This window comes from Capra hircus, chromosome 12 (assembly GCF_001704415.2).
Source record: "Capra hircus breed San Clemente chromosome 12, ASM170441v1, whole genome shotgun sequence".
Lineage (NCBI taxonomy): Eukaryota > Metazoa > Chordata > Mammalia > Artiodactyla > Bovidae > Capra > Capra hircus.
The window spans coordinates 38,666,898-38,694,323 of NC_030819.1; the positions used below are offsets into that span (position 1 = coordinate 38,666,898).

The following is a 27,426-nucleotide window of genomic DNA, read 5'->3' on the forward strand; positions in this document are numbered from 1 at the left end:
TATCCAAAATTACAAAATGTAGAATATCTTATTCAGGGACCCTTATTTTTGGCAGTCCTAGTCAATTCCTGGCAATGCTCCATTAATTTAGAAAGTCATTTGTCAAAATATTTCTTTTAATTTCTGCTTTTTAAAAATCATAGAATCATTACTCATTCATTTTAAAATTCAAGTACAGCAAAAGTACCATGCCTCAATTCTCTTTTCCTTATACCACTTGTTTGAGACCTTTAAACGTTCTTCTGTAACAGTCTGACTGATAATAATATTGATTAGTTCTGATACGTTTTCTAGTGATCTACAAAAACCTAATAGGATATATCTTATAATTCTAGTATATCAAATACATAAGAAAATTACCGTAACTTCAGGAATGAAGGAACCATTCATTAAAATGAACAAATGTAGAACTGCATCCAATTATATGATTGTAACTTAAGATAAAATAAAAATAAAACAAAACAATAAAAACCACATTGCAGTACTCTACTCCTCAAAGTGGAAGAGTTAAGGACATTCTTATGAAGCTTCCAGATGATGATGATATTGAAGATGATGACTGTAGAAACACTCTATAAAAGAGATAAACTACTCTCTTGAATGTGAATGCACATATCCTGGTCATTTAGTATAAACTATTTGCATAGAGGGTGGCATATTAAAAGAGCTCCACTGCAGAGCAGCTGCTTAAGAGTATTGCACGGTTGATGCCAATAAATGGCTGAATGTTGTAAACTCTGCAAAGATGTTGGCAAGGGGACACATAGATGGCATTTCTTGATGAAAATAGCTCTAAGAAGTATAATGCAAACATGTGCTCCACTGGAGGTTACACTGAAGTGCTCTTCAGAGGAATAACAATGTATCTGGCAGTCAAGTCAGCATTCTGTGCATCCTTCTTACCTGAGCTAACCCGAGGTAAAAACCAACCTGGTTTTAAACCAAAACAGAACAGTTTGAAATGCAGTACATGGATGCAAACTCAAAAATGACAGAATGATCTCTGTTCGTTTCCAAGGCAAACAATTCAATATCATGGTAATCCAAGTCTATGCCCCGACCAGTAATGCTGAAGAAGCTGAAGTTGAACGGTTCTGTGAAGACCTACAAGACCTTTTAGGACTAACACCCAAAAATGATGTCTTTTCGTTATAGGGGACTGACATGCAAAAAGTAGGAAGTCAAGAAACACCTGGAGTAACAGGCAAATTTGGCCTTGGAGTACAGAATGAAGCAGGGCAAAGGCTAATAGAATTTTGCCAAGAGAGCGCACTGGTCATAGCAAACACCTTCTTCCAACAACACAAGAGAACACTCTACACATGGACATCACCAGATGGTCAATACCGAAATCAGATTGATTATATTCTTCACAGCCAAAGATGGAAAAGCTCTATACAGTCAGCAAAAATAAGACCGGGAGCTGACTGTGGCTCAGATCATGAACTCCTTATTGCCAAATACAGACTGAAATTGAAGAAAGTAGGCAAAACCACTAGACCATTCAGGTATGACCTAAATCAAATCCCTTACGACTATACAGTGGAAGTGAGAAAAAGATTTAAGGGACTAGATCTGATGGACAAAGTGCCTGATGAACTATGGACAGAGTCTCATGACACTGTACAGGAGACAGGGATCAAGACCATCCCCATGAAGAAGAAATGCAAAAAAGCGAAATGGCTGTCTGAGGAGGTCTGACAAATAGCTGTGAAAAGAAGTGAAAAGCAAAGGAGAAAAGGAAAGATATATCCATTTGAATGCAGAGTTCCAAAGAATAGCAAAGAGAGATAAGAAAGCCTTCCTCAGTGATCATTGCAAATAAATAGAGGAATACAATAGAATGGGAAAGACTAGAGAGCTCTTCAAGAAAATTAGAGATACCAAAGGAATATTTCATGCAAAGATGGGCACAAAAAAGGACAGAAATGGTATGGACCTAAAAGAAGCAGAAGATATTAAGAAGAGGTGGCAAGAATACACAGAAGAACTATACAAAAAAGATCTTCATGACCCAGATAATCAAGATGGTGTGATCACTCACCTAGAGCCAGAAAACCTCGGCCTTAGGAAGCATCACTATGAACAAAGCTAGTGGAGGTGATGGAATTCCACTTGAGCTATTTCAAATCCTAAAAGTTGATGCTGTGAAAGTGCTGCACTCAATATGCCAGCAAATTTGGAAAACTCAGCAGTGGCCACAGGATTGGTCAGTTTTCATTCCATCCCAAAGAAAGGGAATACCAAAGAATGCTCAAACTACCGCACAATTGCACTCATCTCACATGCTAGTAAAGTAATGCTCAAAGTTCTCCAAGACAGGCTTCAGCAATACGTGAACTGTGAACTTCCTGATATTCAAGCTGGTTTTAGAAAAGGCAGAGGAATCAGAGATCAAATTGCCAACATCCACTGGATCATCAAAAAAGCAAGAGAATTCCAGAAAAATATTTATTTCTGTTTTATTGACTATGCCAAAGCTTTGACTGTGTGGATCACAATAAACTGTGGAAAATTCTGAAAGAGATGGGAATACCAGATCACCAGACCTGCTTCTTAAGAAACCTGTATGAAGGTCAGGAGGCAAGTTAGAACTGGACATGGAACAACAGACTGGTTCCAAATCGGGAAAGGAATATGTCAAGGCTGTATATTATCACTCTGCTTATTTAACTTATATGCATAACACATTATGACAAACACTGGTTGGAGGAAGCACAAGCTGGAATCAAGATTGCTGGGAGAAATATCAATAACCTTAGATATGCAGATGATACCACCCTTATGGCAGAAAGTGAAGAACTAAAGAGCCTCTTGATGAAAGTGAAAGAGGACAGTGAAAAGGTTGGCTTAAAACTCAATATTCAGAAGACTAAGATTATGGCATCAGGTCCCATCACTGCATGGCAAATAGATGGGGAAACAGTGGAAACAGTGTCAGTCTTTATTTTTTGGGCTCCAAAATCACTGCAGATGGTGACTGCAGCCATGAAATTAAAAGACACTTGCTCCTTGGAAGAAAAGTTATGACCAACCCTGACAGCATATTGAAAAGCAGAGACATTACTTTGCCAACAAAGTCCGTCTAGTCAAGGCTATGGTTTTTCCAGTAGTCATGGATGTGACAGCAGGACTATAAAGAAAGCTGAGCGCTGAAGAACTGATGCTTTTGAACTGTGGTGTTGGAGAAGAGTCTTGAGTCCCTTGGACTGCAAGGAGATCCAACCAGTCCATCTTAAAGGAAATCAGTCCTGAATATTCATTGGAAGGACTGACGTTGAAGATGAAACTCCAACACTTTGGCCACTGATACAAAGAACTGACTCAGCTGAAAAGATTCTGATGCTGGGAAAGATTGAGGGCAGGAGTGAAGGGGAGGACAGAGGATGAGATGGTTGGATGGCATCACTGACTCAATGGACATGAGTTTGAGTAAACTCTGGGAGTTGATAATGGATAGGGTAGCCTGGCGTGCTGCAGTCCATTGGGTGGCAAAGAGTTGGACATGACTGAGCAACTGAACTGAACTGAACTGAACTGAACTGTTCTAAACCTAGTACATATCTATACTGGAGGTTTAAACTACATCTGAAAGAGCATTTAAACATTTTATTTTGGAAACTTTTAGTCCCCATTTTCTACTGCTCAACTTTAACCATTATCAACATTTTGGCAATAAATAGTTTTTTCTTAAAAACAGCTTTATTGAGATATAATTCTCTTGCCAATAATAGTCATCCATTTAAAGTATAAAATGAAAAAAAATTTTTTTTCATCACTTCAGAAGGAAACCTGAGTCCTTTAGGAATCACTCCACTATCTCACCCTGCCCTCAATTTACCAGCCACAAGCAACCACTAATTGACTTTCTATTTCGGTGGATTTCTTTGTTCAAGGCATTTCAAATGAATGGAACATGTGTATCCATTGTGACCAGCTTCTTTCACTTAGCATGGTGTTTTCAAGGTGCATGATGTTATATATCTACTAGTAATTCATTTATTTTTATGACTGAGTAATATTTCATTGTACAGCTATCCCACATTTTGTTTAATCCATTCATCAGCTGGTGGACATTTGGGTTGTTTACACATTTTGGTTGCTGTGAATAATGCTGTTAACATCTAACATTCATGTACAAGTTTCTGTGTAGACATGTTTTCATTTCTCGAGTAAAAAACCAGTTGTGGAATTGCTGGGCCATATGGTAACTCCATGTTTAATCACCTGAGGAACTGCCATAATGTTCTGTCAACACTGTTTTTATCTACTTCCTTTCCAGTTATTTTGAAATATTTGAAAGCAGATTTCAGACCTCAGATCATTTCACTTGTAAATATTTCAGTAGAGATTTTTATCAGATAAGGACTAAAAAAAATATATCATTATCACATCTAACAAAATAGTTTAAAAGAAAATGCAAAATTATTATAAAGTTATCTATTGATACTCTGTGTCCAAAGATAATTTAAAATCATCATCAAAGCAGATTTTTAGCACATCTCAATGTATGATTCAAAAAGTTTATTATTATTGGAGTGTAATTGTTTTACAACGTTGTGTTAGCTTCTGCTGTATAATGTGAATCAGTGTGTATGTAAGTATGCATATATATCCCCTCCCTTTTGAGCCTCCCTCCCACCCTGCCCCCAATCCCACTCCTCTAAGTCTTCATAGAACACGGAGCTGAGCTCCCTCTGTTACATAGCAGCTTCCCACAAGCTATCCATTTTACACATGGTACTGTATATATGTCAATGCTACTCTCTCAATTCACTCAATATATAACTTTTGAAGAAGGTAAAATATACCTTGAATGCTAATACTGCTACACTCTAAAGAATAGACAAAACAGATTTTTGCCTGGCAAATTAATATTCATGTAGTATTTACTATGTTCCAGGCTTTGCACTATGTATTTTATACAAAAATCTAATCTTCAGGATTTCCCTGGTAGTCAGTGGGTAAGACTCTGTGTTCCCAATTCAGGGGGCCTGGGTTTGATCCCTGGTCAGGGAACTAGATCTTGCATGCTGCAACTAAAGCTCACTGCTGCCAGTAAAGATCCTGCATACCAAACAAAGATCAAAGAACCCATGTGCTGCAACTAAGACCCAGCACACACCCAATAAATAGAAAAAAAAAAATTTAATCCTCTGATAAATACCAAGAGGTAGATATTACTGCAATTTTCAAGACAAACTGAGGTTTAGAAGATTTTAGGAAATACAGCCAAAGTCATTAGCTATTAAGAAATGAAATCAGGATTCAAATGAATTCAAAGCAATTCAAATTAGAATTCAAATGAATTCATTATTTACACAATAATGCAGATGCTCTCTATCAAGGCCTCTGACAGTCACAATTTCAGGTTTGGAAGGGACCTTCAAGTTATTTAACCTCTATACAAAACAAAACAAAGCAACAATAGCAACCACACAAAGCAAACCAAACATGTCTCCATATAATGTCTACCCTTAGGTTTTAATTCCAGCCTTTGGAGAGATGTATCACAAGTCTATTTCTGCCTCTTTCACATGCCTACTTCGAATTTCTTGTATCTCTCTAAATCTTTTCTACCCTGTTGTTGTTCAGTTGCTCAGTAGTGACCGACTTTTTGTGGTCCCATGGACTGCAGCACGCCAGGCTTCCCTGTCCTTCACTATCTCCTGGAGTTTGCTCAAACTCATATCCATTGAGTCAATGATGCCCATCCAACCATCTGTCCATCTGCCCATCTGTCATCCCCTTCTCCTGCCCTCAAACTTTCCCAGCATCAGGGTCTTTTCCCATAAGGTGGCTCTTCACATCAGGTGGCCAAAGTATTGGAGCTTCAGTTTTCTTCTCTAAACACCCCCAAATCCATTAATCTCTCTTGGCTGAATGGAATTCTTTTATCATCTTGATTCTTTTCCTCTGATTACCTCCTGGTAAGTATTCAAAGTTTTAAGTCTAGAACAGAATGAAGTCCTGGCCAGAACAGAGAAGAATAAGGCTTATCTACTCCTTATTCTAATGCATTTCAGATGATAAATATTTCTGGAGTCATACTCTTATCTACCATGGAAAGCTTAGTGAGAGCTCAAGGATTTAGTAAATGAGACACAATTGTGCTGTCATAGCCTAGGGGACATAACTAATCACTAACAACATTCTTTCCTGAACTTGGATATAATCTTAAGGTCATCCTCAACAGTGAGGCAGGTAGAGTTCTAGCATTATTACACACTGAAGTAGGCTACTGCTACTGATGACTGAAAACAGAAGTGTGGGAACCTCAATTCTGTTCTGATTGGTTTGTGCAGATGCCTTCATCGATCTGATTACCAAATTTCACCTTGGACTTTTAACGGCCTTGCCTCTGGTATACTTGTCGTCTTGTACCTGGCTTTTCCTTCTGTACCAGTATTCATCTAGCTGTTGTCTTTCTGGCTTTTATTATTTCAGTATAATCTGGTAGGTTTTGATGTAAATTCTTGTTGATTTCCATCATTAATTTCAGACTCCAGGCTCTTTGAGACTCTTCGGTGTTTGGAGTGTGACTCATTAGTGCCCGAACTTCTCCATGTTATATTCCCAGTCTTCCTTCAGTGTCAGCGACTTGATACAGGATATAGATGTCCTAAGTTTAAATTAAAATACTGCCAAAGAAGACCATAATCATCTCATTTCACTGTTAATGTTCTCTCCTGGCCAACACATATTTCCAGAGACTTATTTTAATAGCTTTGCAGTTTGTTTTGTGTGTGTCCTTATACCCAAGAATTGTTTAGTTTGTTATAAACAGCTGCTAGCCTAAGAGTCATAAAAACACAGGGTTAGAAATGATAGCAAGAGGTCATTCACTTGTTCCTTACTGATAAAAAAAGGTCAGAGAAGTGTACTTACTATTTAAAAGGAAACATACCAAACTTCTAAAATGTAGTGGGAAAAATACACATTTCATTCTTTAAAAAAAACAAAACAAAACAAACCTAAAATGGGAAAATGAAAGGTCTATGTGATACATAATAGATGTGAAAGTATGATGCAAAAGCTGTTAAAAGGGCATATGTACACAAATAAGGTATTTCTATGATGAGATAGAATGTTTCACCCAAGACAGAATTTTACCTGCAGGACACAACAGGGGTATTTGTAATTTTAAACCTGATGATGAAAAGATTAAAAAAGAAGCCAAGGTACTTAAGAAAATCAAAATAATCTGACCTAGTTCCGTTAAGTTTAGTGCAAGTCCACATAAACATGGAGGTCTACAGAGTATAACCTTAAACAAAAACTGTGTGTCTTTAGGCAATTCAAAATTGAGGAGAGGAAACATTCAGTTGCTGCTTCTGTCAAGTGGGTATAAGGCCGTCACAGGGCTCTTTGGATATTTTAGTTATAACATAATTGGGCTGAAAACAATTAAAATATTTTGGTAGGAAGAAGTTATATTATTACACTTTTACATAGTAGGTTTAGTTTAGTCATACTTCAAGTCTATTTAAATCCAACACTTGCAATGAGTATTTTTTGCAATATTTTACTCTCTGTATTTCCTCAGACTTAAATTCACATACCCTTGTGTGGAAAAAATAAGCATTTTCAAATTTTATAGGGAAAATATGACTTATACTATATACGTTTTAGCTTTCCACTACAATAATTACCTTTAAAACACTCTTTTACATCTAGGAAATCAAAAACAAATTTGAACTTGAAGAGCACACTATGATGAGAAGTGTATCAATCTGAGAAATAATTACATCTTCATTTAAAGAAAAATTAACTTACCCACACAGTATTTTTTTAAGTCATGATGACTGTTCTGACTGTAAAATTTAACTACATAGGTGTCTAAGAAAAACATGTAAAAAGGTATTCTTAAGGAAATTTCAAAATAGTTAAGTATGAACCAAAAAGAATGACACACATATAGAAATATGTAATTTGTTTGAGCCCTTTATGAAGTGGATTGCCTCAGGGGCACTTGTGATGCCGAAACGTCCCTGAAACTTTCCGAGAAATCACAAAGAACATAGGAGTTAGTCCTGGAACATAAACATACCATAAAAGAATGATAATTATACCGTGACTTCATTTTGCAGAAACCTGGCTAACTGCAGGGTTTTTTTTTTTTTTTTTTTTAAGTGACACACATCACAGTAAGAGGCAAGTTATCTGGAACCGTGGGAGTTAGGCCAACATTCAGGCAAGTGTGAGGCCTTGCACATTCTAGGCACTTACTAAGAAGTGGTTGGTTAAGTTCTGGTTAAATACTAACTGAAATGCTTGTGGACCTTGAGAGAGATTATTGACAGAAGCACTGGGTGAAAGGGTAGAAGAAGCTCGTTTTATTTTTTTTAATTTTATTTATTTTTGGCTGTGCTTGGTCTTCATTGGTGCTGGTGGGCTTTCTCTAGTTGTGGCTCACGGGGGCTCCTCTCTAGTGGTGGTAGACGGGCTTCTCATGTTGTGGAGCACAAGCTCTAGGGCATTTGGGCTCAGCAGTTGTGGCGCAAGGGCCCAGCTGCTCCACGGTACATGGAATCTTAACACACCACGCATCTTCGAACCCACATCCTCTGTCCTGACAGCCATATTCCTAACCACTGGCCCACCAGGGAAGTCTGAAGTTCAGGTTTTAGAAACAGATGTATTATATTCCACAAATATATATGTATGAGGGGGGAGCACGTGAATATATTAAAGGTTGGTTTCTAAAGCCCTCAATTTGACAGCTTCTAGCGAAATTATTCCTGGAGAAGGGAAAGGCTACCCACTCCGGTATTCTGGCCTGGAGAATTCCATGGACTATAGTCCATGGGGTTGCAAAGATTTGGACATGACCGAGTGACTTTCACTCACATTTACTCAGTGAAATTATTATTGAAGACTGAAAAAGATTACAGTTTAACAAACATTTAATTGAATACTTGGACATGAGTGTGTGTATGTTCAGTTGCGCAGTCATGCCTGACTCTTTGCGACCCCATGCACTACAGCCCACCAGGCTCCCCTGTCCATGGAATTCTCCAGGCAAGGATACTGGGATGGGTGGCCATTTCCTCCTCCAGGGGATCTTCTCCACCCAGGGACTGAACCCATATCTTCTGCACTGGCAGGAAGATTCTTTACCACTGAGCCACTGAATCTGGGAAGCCCAACTGAATACTTACTATGTGCTAAATACTGTGCTAAAGGCTAATACACAAAGAAAAACTAGGTGCTTCATTGGCAAGACACATGTGTAATTACGATCTATGCTGCTGCTAAGTTGCTTCAGTCGTGTCCGACTCTGTGCAACCCCATAGACGGCAGCCCACCAGGCTCCCCCGTCCCTGGGATTCCCCAGGCAAGAATACTGGAGTGGGTTGCCATTTCCTTCTCCAATGCATGAAAGTGAAAAGTGAAAGTGAAGTCGCTCAGTCGTGTCCGACTCTTAGCGACCCCATGGACTGCAGCCCACCAGGCTCCTCCATCCATGGGATTTTCCAGGCAAGAGTACTGGAGTGGGGTGCCATTGCCTTCTCCGATGATATATAGTGGTAGGAATATTAATACAAATATTTCTAAAGTTGTGGGAAAGAGATTTTAAAAAACTTAAGTTTTTCTTTACTGAGTTATGAAGGGCTTCAAAGAATAGATAACATTTGAATTGATTCTTGAAAAGGAAGGAAAAGAGGGAAAGGACCTACATTTACTGAATTACTGTCATATGTCAGAAAAGTACTACATTGTTTAATTCTCATACAATTCTGAGTTTAGAGGGGTTAAATTATTGTCTTAATCCACAGTTACTAAGTAGCAGAGCTATCTTGTCTGTTCGATTGCTATATTTTTCCACAGTATTTCAAAATATGTGACGTAAAGAATATAAAGGTAATTCCAGCCTTACAAGTTAACGAGAGCTGAACATACACATTTGTAATTCTGGATCAGACCAACTGCCTACCTTCTCCATGCTTGCACCTAGCATGCTGAGTGTAAGCTGCTAGAGAAAAATTACACAGAATGGTACCACAATGAACATATGACATCTCACCTTGGCAATTATTTGTTATGTCTGTAATACACATCACTCATTTATTATACAGCTATTTAAAACCTGTATTTTTCTCAAAATTCTGATCCTAGGACTTCCATGGTGGTCTGGTGATTAAGACTCCGTGCTTGTACTGCAGGGGGAAAGGGTCTGATCCCTGTTTGGGGAACTAAGATCCCACATACCGCTGCTCGGTATGGCTAAGAAAAAATCAACAGGGACTTCCCTGGTGGTACAGTGGATAGGAATCTGCCTGATAATGCAGGGGACACAGGTCTGACCCCTGGCCTGGGAAGATTCCACATGTTGTGGAACAACTAAAGCGCGTGTGCCACAACTAGCGAGCCTCCAAGTTGCAGCTACTGAAGCCCGTTTACCCAGAGCCTGTACTCTGCAACAAGAGAAGCCATCACAATGAGAAGCCTGCATACCACAATGAAGAAAAGCCCCTGCTCATTGCAACTAGAGAAAGTCTGCATGCAGGAAAGAAGACCCAGTACCGTCAAAAATAAATAAAATAAAAAACCAAATTCTGATCCTATCACCTGTCTTGCCATTAGAAAACTGCCATTAAATGGGAACTTCCTAATTTCTTGCCACTAAACCTACTAAGTTACTTTTAACATAATTTTTATTTCTCCTTTTCAAAATGGAAAAGGTGCCCCCTCCTATATAAAGTTAAATCCCATCATTTCATCCTGGATCTCTTCCTTTCCCAGCACTTTTGCTCAATTGATCATCCTCTTTTGAACTTTCAGTGTCTCCCTCTGTTTGGCTCCTTCTATCACCAGTTAGGCTGGATACTCTCCAACTCAGGAAGGTAAAAGCCCTTGATCTCATGCTCCCTCCCTGACCACCTTATATTCTCTTAAACAGTTGTTGTTCAGTCATTAAATCATGTCCAACTCTTTGCAAATCCATAGACTGCAGCATGCCAGGCTCCTTGAGTTTGCTCTATCTCCTGGAATTTGCTCAAATTCATGTCCATTGAGTTGGTGATGCTACCTAACCATCTCATCTTTTGCCATCCCCTTGTCCTTTTGATTTCAATCTTTCCCAGTCTTGGAGTCTTTTCCAATGAGCTGGCTCTCTGCATCATGTGGCCAAATTGCTCCAGTAGCTGAAGGGACTTACAAGAGTCTTTTCCAGTAGCACAATTCGAAAATATCAATTCTTCGGCACTTGGCCTTCTTTATGGTCCAACTCTCATATCTGTACATGATTACTGGAACAACCCCAGCTTTGACTATACAGACCTTTGTTGGCAAAATGATGTCTCTACTTTTGAACATGCTGTCTAGGTTTGTCATAGCTTTTCTTCCAAAGAGCAAGCATCTTTTAATTTCATGGCCACAATCTTTATTCAGAGGGTTGTCTATTTTTTCTATTATTATTTTTCAACTTCTATGCATTTACCAGTTCAGTGAAATCTGCCTTTTAGCACCACTGACACTGCTTTTTGTTTTAGCATTTTTTAAAATCCAAATGACACTTTCTTTTTTATCTTTGTTTGACCTGGCCCTTTGGCAGCTGAAGCCACTGCTGCCAACCTACTCCCTACTGAATGGTTCTGGCTTTAGGGATCCACTCTCCCTGATGTGCCTGCCATTTCTCTGATCACTCCTCACTCTATTGTGAGCTTTTTTTGCTCTGCCTATTCTAAACTATTAGTACTCATCAAGACTCTGTCCTAGGCCCCTCTCTGTTCTCACTCTATACACCTTCACTAGTTCTTTCTATCTGCTTCTGTGTACATACCATGTTTATGCTTTGACTCTCAAATCTCTAGCTCTTCCTTGGACTCCAGAACCTACATTTCAAACTCTCTACTGAATATATCCACTTAGATATTTTCTTGAGTTCTTTCCCAAACTTATTCATCCTATGGCCTTCGTAGCATCACCATAAACCCAGGACACAAGCCAAAACCCCAGGCATCAATTCTCATTCCTTCTCTCATCATTCCCTAAATCCAATCAATCACCGAGCCCCGAGATTCTGCATTCTAAATAGTTTTCAAATTGGTTCATTTTCGTTGAACACCAATATCACCAGTTGAAGCTCATGATAGCAACTATTGCTCAATAAAACACTGAAAAGTTTCTTAAAAGGAGCTCTTACCACTGTCCCTAACACAGTTAGAATTTAAAGAATTTAAAAAAGAGCTTTTACATCCATTTCTTAAAATTATGCTCAGTATTTTACTAGATATTTAGCTGATTAAAGATATTTTTCCTGCTCTTGAAAGCTTAGATTCTAAGGACATATAATGAAATAAGAAAAGTCACTCTAAGGAATCATGTTTCTTATACTCAAAACTGAATGTTGAATTTGAAGCCCTGATACTGTTAACTAAAAGTGAGATCATGTTAGTTGGTCTTTTCCTTTATATTTTTAGAAACCTAATTATTTAAGATTTATATATTATATTTTTATACATAAAAGGTCTTAGTATAAATGGAGGCATTGAAGGGTAAAAAAGATTTCATTCCACTTGAAAGATAAAGAAAAAGCTACTTTGAAGCATCAAAAGTGAAAGAAAAGAAAAAGATTACAACACCTGGAAAGATATTTAGCTCTGAGTTTTCTGTCAACTAAGACAAAAAGGAAACACATTAAATTACACAGTTCTCATTTTCTGGGAAAAAAAAAAAAAGCATATAGCTTCATCTACAGCGGCAAAAATTTTCTGGAACTCACGCAAACAATAATTCATCATGAGATTTTTGTCTAAATGAGACTAAGAAGGATCATAAGCTTCTGTTTCAGAAAAATAAAAAAGTTTTAACAGTAAGTATGTAAGCATGGTTGGGTTACTTAACCATGAGTTACTCAGCATCAGTTTCATCTGTAAAAGTAGGGACAATGATACTTATCTCAGGGGACAGCAGCAAACACTAAATTATATAATATAAATGGAAGCACTTAGTAGGTCCCTAAAGTTTCACAAAACAAAGAGAAATGGCACCAGATTTTGTTCTGATCTTCTATAAAGGCAGAGATCATGACATTAAATTGTGTCTTTTTTTTTTTTTTTTAATAAGATTGATTGATTTTTGGCTGTTCTGGGTCATCACTGCTGTGGGTGGGTTTTCTCCAGTTGTGGGGAGTGGGGGCTAGTCTTCACTGTGACGATCAGGCTTCTCTTACTGCAGAGTACCGGCTCTAGGGTGCAGGGGCTTTTGTAGTTGCAGCACATGGGCTCAGTAGTTGAGGTTCACAGGCTCTAAAGCATAGGCTCAGTAGGGCTTCCCTGGCAGCGCAGTGGACAAGAATTTGCCAGCAACACAGGAGACGCAGGTTTGATCCCCAAGTCAGGAAGATCCCCTAGAGGAAGAAATGGCAATCCACTCCAGCGTTTTTGCCTGGGAAATCCCATGAACAAAGAGGCCTGGTGGGCTACAGTCCTTGGGGTCACAAAGAGTTAGACACAACTGAATGACTAAACAACAATCCTTTCTTAACATTTTTTATTAGGTTAATACACTTTCTCTAAAGAAAAGATGAGAATAAAAGTCACCCAATACACTTTCCAAATACACACAATGGTTTGTGAATGTATCAATTCTAAAAATTTATAGAATAAGAGACCACTATTGATTTTATCCTTCCTGGAAATTCTTAAGACCACAACTGAACTACTAATGTGAATGAGGTTTTAAGCTGACGTTTTGAGCTAAGACCAGTACAGAAAAGAAAAACCCTGCCTCACCTATCCTAGCATTGTCAGCCCAGGACTATCCCACTCATTTTCTTTTTTTCATGTAACACATATTTGATAACTATGTAAATGAGGTGGGGATCTTATTTCGTATTATTACCATACACACACAGTCTTGCCAGAACTAAGTAACATCCCTTATAAAATTAAAGCAAGACCTGCCCAATGCAAAAAAGAATATGAAACACTTTAAATGTTCATTTGGTCTCTTTATGAATCACTTATTTAAACTGAGAAAATTTGCCTGATTGAATCAATGACTCATGCTAGATCATTTTCACAGGGTCCTAACAAGAGTGAGGCAAGCTCTCAGCTGCCAGCCCTGCACTGGGCATGCCCCTCAGGGGGCACCTCCACTATTTTGTGCCCTCAGTGACTGTTTGCCCTCCCCTTAGTCTCAGTCCAGATTTTCACTTTCAATAAATTTGACTTATTTATCAGAGTTATTCTTATTCAACTGTTATCTACTGGGTGTTCTGGGCACGTCACCCTCAGAGTCATAAAATGAATAAATCAATCTTGCAGATTCTGTTTCATCAGGTAGATGTTCAAAGGAAAGTTCAAGCATATTCCTAGGTTACAGGCTATTTTCTTTCCATAGAAGGCTTCTGCATTTGCATTTGGGTGTGCATACATTACAAGGGTTTCCCAGGTAATGCAGTGGTAGAGAATCTGCCTGCCAATTTGGGAGATACAAGAGATGTGGGTTTGAACCCTGGGTTGGGAAGGGTCCCTGGAGTAAGAAATGGCAATCCATTCCAGTACTCTTGCCTGGAAAATCCCGTGGACAGAGGAGCCAGGGGAGACACAGTCCACAGGGTTGCAAAGAGTCACACATGACTGAGCATGCATGCTGTACACGTGATGCAAGTTGGTGCTAAACTGTTTCTTTCTTTCTTCTTCTTTTTTTTTTTTTTTTTTTGGCCAGGAGGCTTGTGGGATCTTAGTTCCAGGACTTCAGATCAAACTCAGGCCCCTGGCAATGAACATGTGGAGTCCTAAACACTGGACCATCAGGGAATTCCTTAAACCATTTCTTAGAAAAGATCACAAGCTTATATTAGATTTGTTTCATTAAACTTGAATTTTTATTTTGCTTTGGGGAGAAAGAAAAGCTACTTTTCTTTGACTGTTTGGCATAAAGAAAAGTCATAATGTTGGATTATTTGTATACCAAAATGAAGAAATCTCAAATGCATGCAAATTAACTGATAATTATTTAATTAGATGTGTATCCTTACAAACTTCATTGATGCCATGCGGTAGCTGTCAACTTAATTCACCTTGCTAGTATTTAATTTTTATGTTAAGACAAATTTTCCTTTAAACCTACTCAAGTATCAACCCACTATTAAAACTTAGAGCTTTTATTTGGACTCATGAATAATGTGATTCCAAGTGTGACATACAAAATATATAAATGAAGGCTTTCATATATTTTTCAGAGTTGAGCATAATTCTCTAAATTCAAATGAGACTTGCCATTCTAAATACATTATCTATTATGCAGCTTTTTTGGGAAAAAAAAAAAAAAAGCTTTTGGTATGACTTAATGGACCTCTGTAGCTACTACTTCTTAAATATTCAGTTTTAAAAACTTTTGTTATGATACATATACTGAATAAATCTGGCTTCCACAGTGAGGCAACAACTATTTGAAATCAGAATCCTAGGACACAAGTAATAGTAGATAAGGCCTGGAATGCTGAAAGTCGGAAAAAAGAATAAGTATCTTCAAAAATTTCTCTACTCTGTAACTTGTTGTCAGGTCCACTTATCTACCTAAAAATCATCTCTAAAATCTAGCCCAGGGACACTTTCTTATCCTTTTCACCCATCACATAAAATACACCTTTAAGAGAACTCACTCCAAAGGCCATTTCTAAGATAAAGACTATCTCCCAATTCCCTTGACGTTATTTCTAGGATATGTATCTTTAAGTTGTTTCTAGGAATATTCCTTGCTTCATCTCTCTCAATAATTTCCTTCCAACAATTTCTTCCCAAATACCTGATATATCTTTTCCAGCCTAGGAAGCAATGTCTTCAGGATACTTATAAACCAATGATCTGCTTTGAGCATTTCTTTCTCTGTTAGGACTGCAAAACGGTAAAAACGTGGCTAAGACAAGGCAGTGATAGTACAGTGGAAAAAATTTATGGATTAAAAAACTAAGCTTAATGATACCAACTGTTGGTGAGAATGCAGAGCCACTGGAACTGGCACTTGTTGCTGGTGGGAATGCAAAAGACATAGTCACTTTGGAAAATAGTCTGGCAGTTTCTTACAATGTTAAGCATACACTTTCCACATGACCCAGAAATCCTGCTCCTGATATTTACCAAGAGAAAAGGAAAATTTTATTTACATAAAAACATATACACAACAGTGTACAGCAGCTTTATTTTTAAGTGTTCCCAAATGGAAATGACGCAAATGACCTTTAACTGCAAACGGATTAACAAACTGTGGTATATCCATACAAGGGAACACTACTCAGCAATAAAAAGGACAAAATTACTAATATTTATAACAACATGAATGAATCTTTTTATGGCAACTGAACAAACCCAGATCGAAAAGACCAATAATTTTATTATTGTTGTTATTATTTCCTTTTTTGGCTGTACTACTTGGCTTGTGGGATCTTAGTTCCCTGATCAGGAACGGAACTTGTCTCATTGTCAGTGAAAGCGCAGAGTCCTATCCCACTGGACTGCCAGGAAAATTCCCTGATAATTTTATTTATTTGACATTCTGTGAAAGGATAATACCTTTTGTTGGAAAAGGCAAAACTACAGGGATAGAAAACAGATCACTGGTTGCTCAGACTGGAGTTGGGGAAAAGGGTTCAAGAGGGAATTTTCTGTGATGATGAAACTATCTTATATACTGCTTGTGGTGATGGTTACAAAACTGTGCGCATTAACAAAATTAACAGAACTGTATGCTAGAAAGGGTGAATTTTATTGTATATTATATCTCAATAAATCTGACTTTAAAAATGAGGAAGAAAACTGAGGTTATCCCAGTGACCATCTGGCTCTAGGCAAACCCCCTAAAACTCATTTACTTCTTTTATAAAATAGGGATTGTATTAAGTCTAAAAGATTTTTCATGAGAAAGAAATTAAAGAAAACTTATGGCTTTTAAAGTTCAACACAAATATTGTACACTAGGCACTGGCTACAGAATGATAAACAAGACAAAGAGGTACACTAAAGAAATTTACAGTCTAGAGGGAGAAAGGTGTAACACAGATGATTATTAAATAACATGGATATTCAATGACAGAGATATGAATAAGGCAATAAGGGGCCATAAAGAATTAGGAATTCCAGGAATAAGAATTAACTCATAATGAATATGGGCAACTGGGATCCAATAATCTCAACCCAATTTGATTCTGAAAAAGCCTAAAGTGTTAAAAAGTAAGACAAAATGGAAAAAGTACCTCACGATGATTTAGAAGTTGTTCCAAATCTAATGCCATTTGATCCTTCATTTGCTGCAAAGCTGACTTTTCTTTATTTAAATTGCTAGGGGGAAAAAAATACACCAAGTTTAAAAAAACTGTCATGCTAGTACAAATTTAACAAATAAGAAATTATAGAAGATTAAAGACAAATTTGATGATTTGAATTGAAGAAAAATTAAATTTATAGTTCATAAAGATATCAGATCAGTGACTACAATGTTTGATTCAATCATTGGCCTACCTATTTTATAAGAATAATTTTTCAATCTGACAATGTGACTGAGACATTTTCATAGAATACTTTGCTGCCTAGTGGGGGCATACAACTAGTGTTTTTTCAAAGATGACTGGTTACTCCTGAAATGTAGAAAGATGAAGTGGGACTTATATAAAAGGTAAAAAGAAAGTACATATGGCACCATATTAAAATTTGAGACACTGAAAGTCAAATTATAACATTTATCCTTAAAACTGAAAGTATATTTTATAATTTGAAAGTGAAAGAAAGTGAAAGTGACCCCATGGACTGTAGCCTACCAGGCTTCTCAGTCCATGGGATTTTCCAGGCAAGAGTACTGGAGTGGGTTGCCATTTCCTTCTCCAGGGGATCTTCCTGACCCAGGGATTGAACCCAGGTTTCCCGCATTGTAGGCAGATGCTTTACCCTCTGAGCCACCAGGGAAGCCACATACTAAATTACCAGGTATATAACTGAGATAAATTAATTAGATATTTGATCTATAGTAAACTCAGGAAAACAATTTTTGCCTCCATATTCTTAGTTCAGTCTTTAATTTCTAAGTCTGCATTGTGGATTTTTCTTTGAAATGACCTATTTTCTGATAGGAAAGGGTGACAAGCCTAATCGTAAGGACATATTATTATTTGAAAAGATAAATATCTGAGGCTTATCTTACACTGTCTGGAGTTTTATTATTCAACATATAAGAATTAATTAGAACCATTAAATATCCTTTGAAAGCCATTGGGGTGAGTCTATTCAGACAGTACTGCAACCAGGATTAAGAAAAGCAGCAATGAATTGAAGAAGCACAATTCCTTGAATGTCAAAACAGAATCTGAGACGGTAAAGTTAATGAGAACTGTTTGCTGAACAGGTAGGATGTTTTAAGTTATACTTTAAGAAAATGGAAAGCTACCAATTTTTAAAATATTAGGGGGAGTTTTTTTTTTAAACTCAAGGAATAGCAGTAGGTGTTCTGGGAGAACTGTTAATTCCAAGGACTTGAGAACAGAGAAATTCAAATTCTCTTCCTAGTAACAGAACTTCCCCAAGGAAGCATCAGAGTGTGTCCTCTGAGACGAAAGACTAGATGCAATTCTGACTTCCATTTCCAACTGCGCCAGATTCAACTGTGTAGTATAATGCACCACAAATACCACCCCACTGAACCTCAGTATTCACATCTATTAAAGTGGAAATGATGCTCATGTATGTCAAAGGGACATGTGAATTATCTAATGAATGATTATATAAAACCATGAACACAAACCTCTACATAAATGCTATACTGTGTAACTGATTTAGATAAGAGTCATAAGAGGAAAATGGTAATTAAATGTCAATAAAGGTAAGCACCTCAACAGGAAAACAAACAGACTTTTGTATTTAGGCGCCAGAGATCCTACTGAGCCGAGGAGTTGAAAAAAACTAGATACAAAGGAAATCGAGTGCCGTGTTCTGCTTGAGTCCCCCCAAAAATGGTAAAGGATCAGGTGTTTCTGTAACTTTAAAATTCTATCTTTAGCTAAGAAGACAAAATATTTTTCAAAATGAAAATAAATACGAAGAGGAATTTTCAAAGAACAGATGTGTTCATATACATACTCATATACATTTACATATTCATATACATGTACCCCGCCAACACAGAATGTAGACATGTACTCCATGTAGTACACACATGGGCGTGCATACAAAGACATAAAGACAGGCTCTCAAATATCAACAGGCCCATAAGTAAAGTACAGTGTAATAGGAATGGAACGTTGATGTAATCAAAGGATTTGGACCGAATAATTCATTAGAAATGCTTCATATGTAGTGCCTAATTTTTTTAGAATAAAGTAAATATTTCATACTTAAGTAACAAAAATAACCATATAGTATGGAATAAAAGGCAAGTGGATAAACTGGCTTACAAAGCAACTCTGCGACACGCTGGCTCCACAGACGTGTAGTTGCTCAGTCGTGTCTGCTGCTTTTGTGATTGCAGTCTGCCAGGTTCCTCTGTCCATGGGATTTTCCAGCCAAGAATGCTAGAGTGGGTTGCCATTTCCTTCTCCAGGGGATCTTCTTGACCCAGGGATTGAACCTGGGTCTCCTGCCTTGGCAGGTGGATTCTTTACCACTGAGTCATCAGGGAAGCCCCTTGGGTGTATAATCTCAGTCTTAGCCTTGTCTTTCTTAAATCACAATGGAGACCACTTTCAACACATGGGTCTCTAAAAGTGAATATGATGATTACTATATTCTGTGTTCTTCCACACACAGTAATTACTCAATGGAAGTTTAATCTCCATAGGACATTTCATAACAGTGGAAACTTACCCTTAAAAATACAAAGCTTCTATGCGTGACTCATAAAGCAACTACAAAACAAATCTCCTTATAAGCACATCTACGGTGAATGGTATATTACACCCATAATTGTTCAATTCACTGTTAATTATTACTCAGAAATTCATGTTTATGGCTCTCTTTCACCTGCTGTATGAAAACATATTCCTGATATACTGTTCCTTCACTTCCTGGATCAATATACTCTGGCTTAGTCTTATAAGCCTAAGTAGTCTTCTCCTTCTAAATGACTAGTTAACAAAAAATGGAAACTGACAACAGAAAAAGAAAATTTATGCTAATTATTCTCTTTCCATGCTTCCTTCAGTCCTGACCTATAGATCAAACCTATATAACTCAGACTATCTTGTGGATTGATGGATTGTTAAAAAGACTACATTTAGAACAGATTATTTCTTTAATGACAGTGAATAGTGATATCTCAAGTGTTAGCTATTAACATGTTTATCACAGTCTCATTTTAGTGCATATTTACTCTAACCTTTCTAGGCACTGAATAAATTGTATCAATAGCTAAACTGGCAAGTTGTGGGTGTGACATAGTGATACTGCCTTATTTTGTAGAAAAATGATAAAATTATATTTAGTTCTTTAAAGAAGGTTATATTGTATAAGCTAGAGAAATATTTACAAATTAATCAGTTTATGTAAATATTCTTTACAATTAAAATCCGCACCCAGCAAAAACAAACAGGAATTTTCAAAGAACATGATCACTTAGTCATCTTTTTGGATGGGTCATCGAATGTTTAAAGTTCGAATTAATGAAGTACAAGAGGAAGGGAGGTAACATTTACTGAGTTTCTCTTGTGTGCCAGAAGCTTTTGCTTTTTATATGCTACTTCATTTAATTTTCACAATTACCCTTTGATGTTCACATTAAAATCTATATTTTTACAGATACATTTACCATGAGAAAAAAAAACAGGCTGATACGTACTTGAAGCCCAGGATAATTCTACTCTATTTGAAATGCCACTGGCTCAGAGTCAGGGTGATGGTAGGCAGAATGTGACCCAACCTGCTGTGTCTGACTTGTTGACTGGCCTGTGTATTGTATGGCATCTTTTCATCCATGACATCAGGGTACATCTACAGCATCTTGAAAGCCATAATTAAAATGCTGAAAGCACCGTAACTCTTCACATTAGAAGATAATTGCTTCAATGAAGAGCAAGACTTCATATCCTGTGAAATATCAGTTCAGAGTCTACTAAAATAATATATAATAAATTTATGAAACACAGACAGCTTTAAAGGTCTCAGATGTTTAGCACATAAAATTTTTTTTGTTTGTTTAATTCCATAATTGGCATAGTTCTTATGATTACTTACTGTTGGTGTTATTAAGGGAGTCCTAATTTTTGTCATGGAGAAAGAAATGGCAATCCACTCCAGTATTCTTGCCTGGGAAATCTCACGGACAGAGGAGCCTGGTGGGCTACAGTCCATAGGGTGGCAAAACAGTCGGACATGACTTAGCAACTAAACAAATTTTTGTCAAGATTCAGCATATTTTGAGAAATGTTATTTCTCATTTTAAAGATATTTTCAACATAAAAATGTTAAAAATAAGACAATACTAATAATATCAAACATTAATTGAGCATTTTAAAGTGTAGGAACAGTGCTATATATGTTACAAAGGTTATATCATTTAGTGCACAGGTTAACCATGTGAATTAGGCGCTCTTGGTGCCACTCTCATTTCACAGATAAGAAAACTGGCTATAGTGTCCAGTACTAAAGCCATTAGCTAGCCAAAATTGGCAATGAAAATTAGCATTAATTTAATTCAAATAAAATTAAAAATTTAGTTCCTCAGTAACATTTACCATATGCTCAATCGCCACGTGTAGCTGGTGGCTAACATACTGGACACTGCAGAAAGGTAATATTTTATCATGACAGGAAGTTGTACTGGATGAAGTTCAGAGACTTTAATTGATTTGCTCTAATTCAAAACTAAGGACGGAGCTGGATTTGCCCTTGTCCTCCCTTTTAAAATCTGTTTTTTGAAAAGTAACTTTATTATGAAATATTTCAGGAGAGAAAATTTAATAAGCCCCCATGTATCTGTCACATAGTTTCAGTGATTATCAACTCATGAAAAGCTCTCATTTTAACTACTATTCTGCATTATTTTTTGGTTTTTTTTTGCTTCTCTTAATTATATTAGTTAATAAAAAATAAGCTCTTATTCAGATTAGAACATAGGGAGGCAGTATAACATAAAGGTGAAGATTATGGAATTAGAAAGCAGACAGATCTGGATTCAAATTTTGGCCCTATCACAAAACTAATATGTTCTTAGATGACAAATGGCTAATTTTCTCCAGGGGTGAATTTGTTCATCATTATAATTTTCTCCTATAGCTGGCTATATTTTTCTCTATAATAAACATTTTTAGCTATCCTAATTCTTAGTAAAATAAACATTCAAACAAATTTACTTGAAGGTAATTCTGAAAGAGGCAAGTTTCCCACAGGGCTTTTTATATATCCCTGCTCCAAAGTTACAAAGGTAAAATAAAACTCTATACAAAATTTCAAATATAACAAATTTCTATAATATGTAAAGAAAAAATTCCTTTGGGGCTCTTTCCTCCATTTCCCTAGGATAATCAAGTGTCCAGTGAATGATAAGACCTAATTTCTACTGCTCCCAATAGCTATTTATAGAACGGTTTAGTTAATTCATTGAATTAATTTAATAATGCTGGTTATGAATATTTTAAATATTTAACTGTTATCTATGTTGACATTTAAAACATCAATGTGATTTAAAATTATTACATTATTGAAAAATTACGATCAAGAATAAAATTCTAGGCCAATTTTTTGGTGGGGTAGAAAAGAGAGGAAAAGATTATTCTGATTCATCAAAAACAACATTCACACTTTTGAGTTAGTTATCAGAGAGCTCCACTGGTGCAAACAGTTAGCATGCGGTCCTTATATGCAGTCAACTATCAGTAGTTTTATATTTTTGGTTATATATCTTGGGTAACCTAAATTTAATGGCTATCTTCTCTAATAACTATATTTTTAAATAAACTACCTTTTCTAATTACTTAATTTAAGAACTTTCTTTCTCATCTAATTCTTTGCTTATACTTTTTTAAATTGGTTAATAATTTATCTAATTACTTATTCTAAATAATTTTAAAATCTAATGATAATTAAGCCAACTAACGAAGCATCCATGAGTTAAAACACCTTTCTTTACATAGCATCATTATTCTACTGTAATTTAAAAAGATTAAAATGATCTCATGAGATGAACAGGTAAAGAATCTGAGTAATTATTCAGTGGAGCAAGTCTTTTGATAAGGTGTCATGTAAGAAACTAATTTCAACTAAGGATGTGAAAGGAATTTATTTACATTGAGGTAATTTATGGTTTACTTCATGTAAAAGGTCAGAGGCAGAAAAGCCTAAATTCCTTGGCAAAGTCAACAGGAATCTAAGTAAATGTGTACATTTTATCTGTTTAAAAAGTCTCTCTGACTCCACAAGTGGCCCATCCCACTAAAGAATTCTAGGGAACAAGGACAGCACAGGTTGGCTGTTGTGTGCCCTGGGGTTGGGGGAGTGCTTTGTTAATCAGTGTAGCACTGCTACTTCCAGGCTAAGACTTCTGATTTACCAGGTGGAATGTGAATACCTTAATGGGATATGATTTAGCTTTTCTAAGAGAAATCGAACACATCACATTTAAGATCACCTTCGTCATGTACATTTTTTCTTACCAATTTCCCACCTCAGCTACAGCAGTATTATGCTCACAATGCCTTCATTATCCAAATAAATAATAATAATATTTTATTACTCAAATACAAGATTTGTAGATGGTTACCTGACATCTTTTTCGAGTTCGGTAATACACTTCTTCAGGGAATCAATCTTAGAATCTCTCTGACGCACTGATTCAATGAGATACCTGTAAGGTTGTTGAGTCTGGTTTAACAGAGAATTGGCCCTGTCAAGCTAAAGAAAAAAAAAAAGGTTTCATTAAAATCTAGACAATTTTATAAGAAACTGAAACTGTTCAAAATGCTCTAGCACAGACATCAGCTCTCCCTTACATGAATTACTCTGAAAAGCTCTTCCTTTGTAAATCTGAAGGTTTTAAAAATGACTAACCAACATAACTATTCTTTAAAATAAAAATAAAGACCATGTAAATAGGAAAGAAAAATTTTAAATAAAATATTAAGTCTTACCAATTTGGGGAATGAGTCACCTAAATTTTCTTACTGTTTGTTGGTCTGAGACAACATGTGATATAAAATTTATCTTTTAATGAATATCCATTAGCTAAAATGAAAATCATTTATTTGAACTTTATTTCTGTTCAAAATAATATAGTGAAAATGTTAGTCGCTCAGTCATGTCCAACTCTTTGCGACTGCATTGATTGTAGCCTGCCAGTTCCTATGTCAATGGAATTCTCCAGGAAAGAATATGGGAGTGGGGTTATCATTCCCTTCTACAGGGGATCTTCCCAACCCAGGGATTGAACCTGGGTCTCCTGCATTTCAGGCAGGTTCTTTACAATCTGAGCCACCAGGAAGCCCCAAAATAACATAATCACTTATAATTCAGTAATTTTTCATGCTTTCATATTCCTTGTCATCTTTACTTACGTACCTAAACCACTATGTATAATTTGTGCACCTAAATAACTATATTATGGCAGAAAGTGAAGAACTAAAGAGCCTCTTGATGAAGGTGAAAGAAGAGAGTGAAAAAGCTGGCTTAAAGCTCAACATTCAGAAAACTAAGATCATGGTATTCGGTCTCATCACTTCATGGCAAATAGATGGCGAAACTGAAAACAGTGGCTGACTTTATATTTCTGGGCTCCAAAATCACTGCAGATGGTGACTGCAGCCATGAAATTAAAAGATGCATACTCCTTGGAAGGAAAGTTATGACCAACCTAGACAGCATATTAAAAAGCAGAGACATTACTTTGCCAACAAAGGTCCATCTAGTCAAGGCTATTATTGTTTTTCCAGTAGTCATGTATGGATGTGAGAGTTGGAGTATAAAGAAAGCTGAGCACAGAAGAACTGATGTTTTTGAACTATAGTGTTGGAGAAGACTCTTGAGAGTCCCTTGGACGGCAAAGAGATCCAACCAGTCCATCCTAAAGGAGATCAGTCCTGGGTATTCATTGGAAGGACTGATGTTGAAGCTGAAACTCCAATACTTTGGCCACCTGATGCGAAGAGCTGACTCATTTGAAAAGACCCTAATGCTGGGAAAGAATGAGAGTAGGAGGAGAAGGGGATGACAGAGGATGAGATGGTTGGATGGCATCACAGACTCAATGGACGTGGGTTTGGTGAACTCCAGGAGTTGGTGATGGACAGGGAGGCCTGGTGTGCTGTGGTTCATGGGTCTGCAAAGAGTCGGACACGACTGAGCGACTGAACTGAACTTAAATGTATTTTAAATAATCATGTTTAAAATGTAAACATAAAATTTATGATTTTGTGCATTTTACAGTGTACAATTCAATGGCATTAAGTACATTCACAACAGGTAAGCATCACTGGTATCTATTTGTAGAACATTTTCATCAACCCAAACAGAAACTCTATATAGATTAAGTAAAAACACTCCCCTTAACTCCCTAGTTTCCAGAAACCCTTTGCTTTCTATATGAATTTTCCCATTTTAGATACCTCATATAAGTGGAATCATATGATATTTGTCACGTTGCATCTGTTTAATTCATTTAATTCTAATGTATTCAAGGTTTATCTATGTTGTACCATATTCCTTTTTATGGCTAAATAATATTCCATTGTATGTTTAGAGCATATTTTGTTTATTCATTCATCTGCTGGTGGATACTTGCATTGTTTCCACTTTTTGACTATTGTGACTAATGTTGTGGTATACAAATATTTGTTTGAGTCCCTGTTTTCAATTCCTTTGGTTATCTACCTAGGAATGGAGTGGAAATGCTAGGTCATATGGTAATTCTATATTTAACTTTTTGAGGTACAGCCAACTGTTTTTCAAAGTGACTGCATCATTTTACATTCCTAACAGCAATGGACTTGGTTCTAATTTCTCCACATCCTCTCCAACACAGTTATTTTATGTATTATTGGCCATTTGTATATCCTCTTTAGAGAAATGTCTATTCACATCTTTTGCCCATATTTTATTAGGCTTTTTTTTTGCTGTTGAGTCATATGAGCTCTTTGTATATTCTGGATATTAAATCCTTAATTAGCTACATGAATTGCAAATATTTTCTCCTATTTTGTAGGCTGTCTTTTCACCATCTTGATACTGACCTTTGATCACAAAAGTTTTTAATTTTGATGACGTATAATGATACCTATTTTTGTTGTTGTTGTTGTACATTCTTTTGGTGTCATTTTAAAGAAACCACTGCCGATTCCAAGGTCATAGATATTCTCCTATGTTTTCTTCTATGAGTTTTATACCTTTATTTTTGAAATTTAACATATTTGATTCATTTTCAGTTAATTTTTATATGCAGCATAAGACATGGGTCCAATTTCAATCTTTTACATGTAGATATCCAATTTTACCAGTACCGTTTGTTGAAAGGACTGTATTTTCTCCATTGAGTGGTCCTGGCATCCTTAAGTAAAAAACTATATATGTGAGATTTACTTCTGGGCTCTCAACTCTATTCCATCAGTCTTGTATGCCTGTCCTCATGCCAGCATAACACTCTTTTGATTACTGTAACTTCACAATAAGTTTTAAAATCTAAAGTATGAGTCTTTCTACCTTTGTTTTTCAATTTCAAGACTGTTTTGGCTATTCGAGGTCACTTGAAATTCCACATGAATTTTTAAATGGGCTTTTCTGTTTCTTCAAAACATACCTATGGGATTTTGATAGGGACTGCTCTGAATCTGTCAGTCATTTTGAGCAGTACTGTTATCTTAACAATATTAAGTCTTCTACGTACAGATAGCTAACAGGTAGATGAAAAGATGCTCAACATCACCAATCACTGGAGAAATGTAAATCAAAATCACAGTAAGTTATCACTTTATACCTATCAGAATGGCTATAATCAAAAGGACCACAAATAACAAATGTTGGCAAGATGTGGAGAAAAGAGAACCCTTGAACACTGTTGGTGGGAATATAAATTGGTGCAGACACTATGGAAAACAGTATGGCGTTTCTTCGAAAAACTAAAAATAGAATATCAGATGATCAAGCAAGCCTACTCCCCTAAACATATTATTTATTTTAGCACTGCAATTTTTTTTGGTTCTCCTCTCCTGTGGAAAAGATGGAGATACATGCACCCCAATACTCATAGCAGAAGTTACTTAAAAAGCCAAGATATAGAAGCAAGTCCATCAACAGATGAATGGATCAAGATGATGTGGTGGCTTTGCAGGCGGCCTGCTGGTAAAGAGCCACCTGCCAATGCAGAAGACATGGGCTCGATCTCTGGGGTTGGGAAGATGCCGTGGAGTAGGAAATGGCACCCCACTCCAGTAGTCTTGCCTGGGAAATCTCATGGACAGAGAAGCCTGGCAGGCTACAGTCCATGGGGCACCAAAGGCGTCGAATAGGACTT

The 27,426-nt window shown here is 36.7% G+C and overlaps 1 protein-coding gene across 2 annotated transcripts in view; it reads right to left on the reverse strand.

Annotated features, from left to right (window-relative positions):
- Positions 1–27,426, reverse strand: part of PIBF1 (progesterone immunomodulatory binding factor 1) — a 229,464-nt gene that overhangs the window by 17,221 nt on the left and 184,817 nt on the right. For both annotated transcript variants that reach the window (XM_005687655.3, XM_018056511.1), the window contains 2 exons: positions 23,689–23,819; positions 17,204–17,288 (listed from right to left, as the gene is read on the reverse strand). In XM_005687655.3, coding sequence (XP_005687712.1) covers positions 17,204–17,288; positions 23,689–23,819 — 216 coding nt within the window. The remainder of the gene's footprint in view (positions 1–17,203; positions 17,289–23,688; positions 23,820–27,426) is intronic.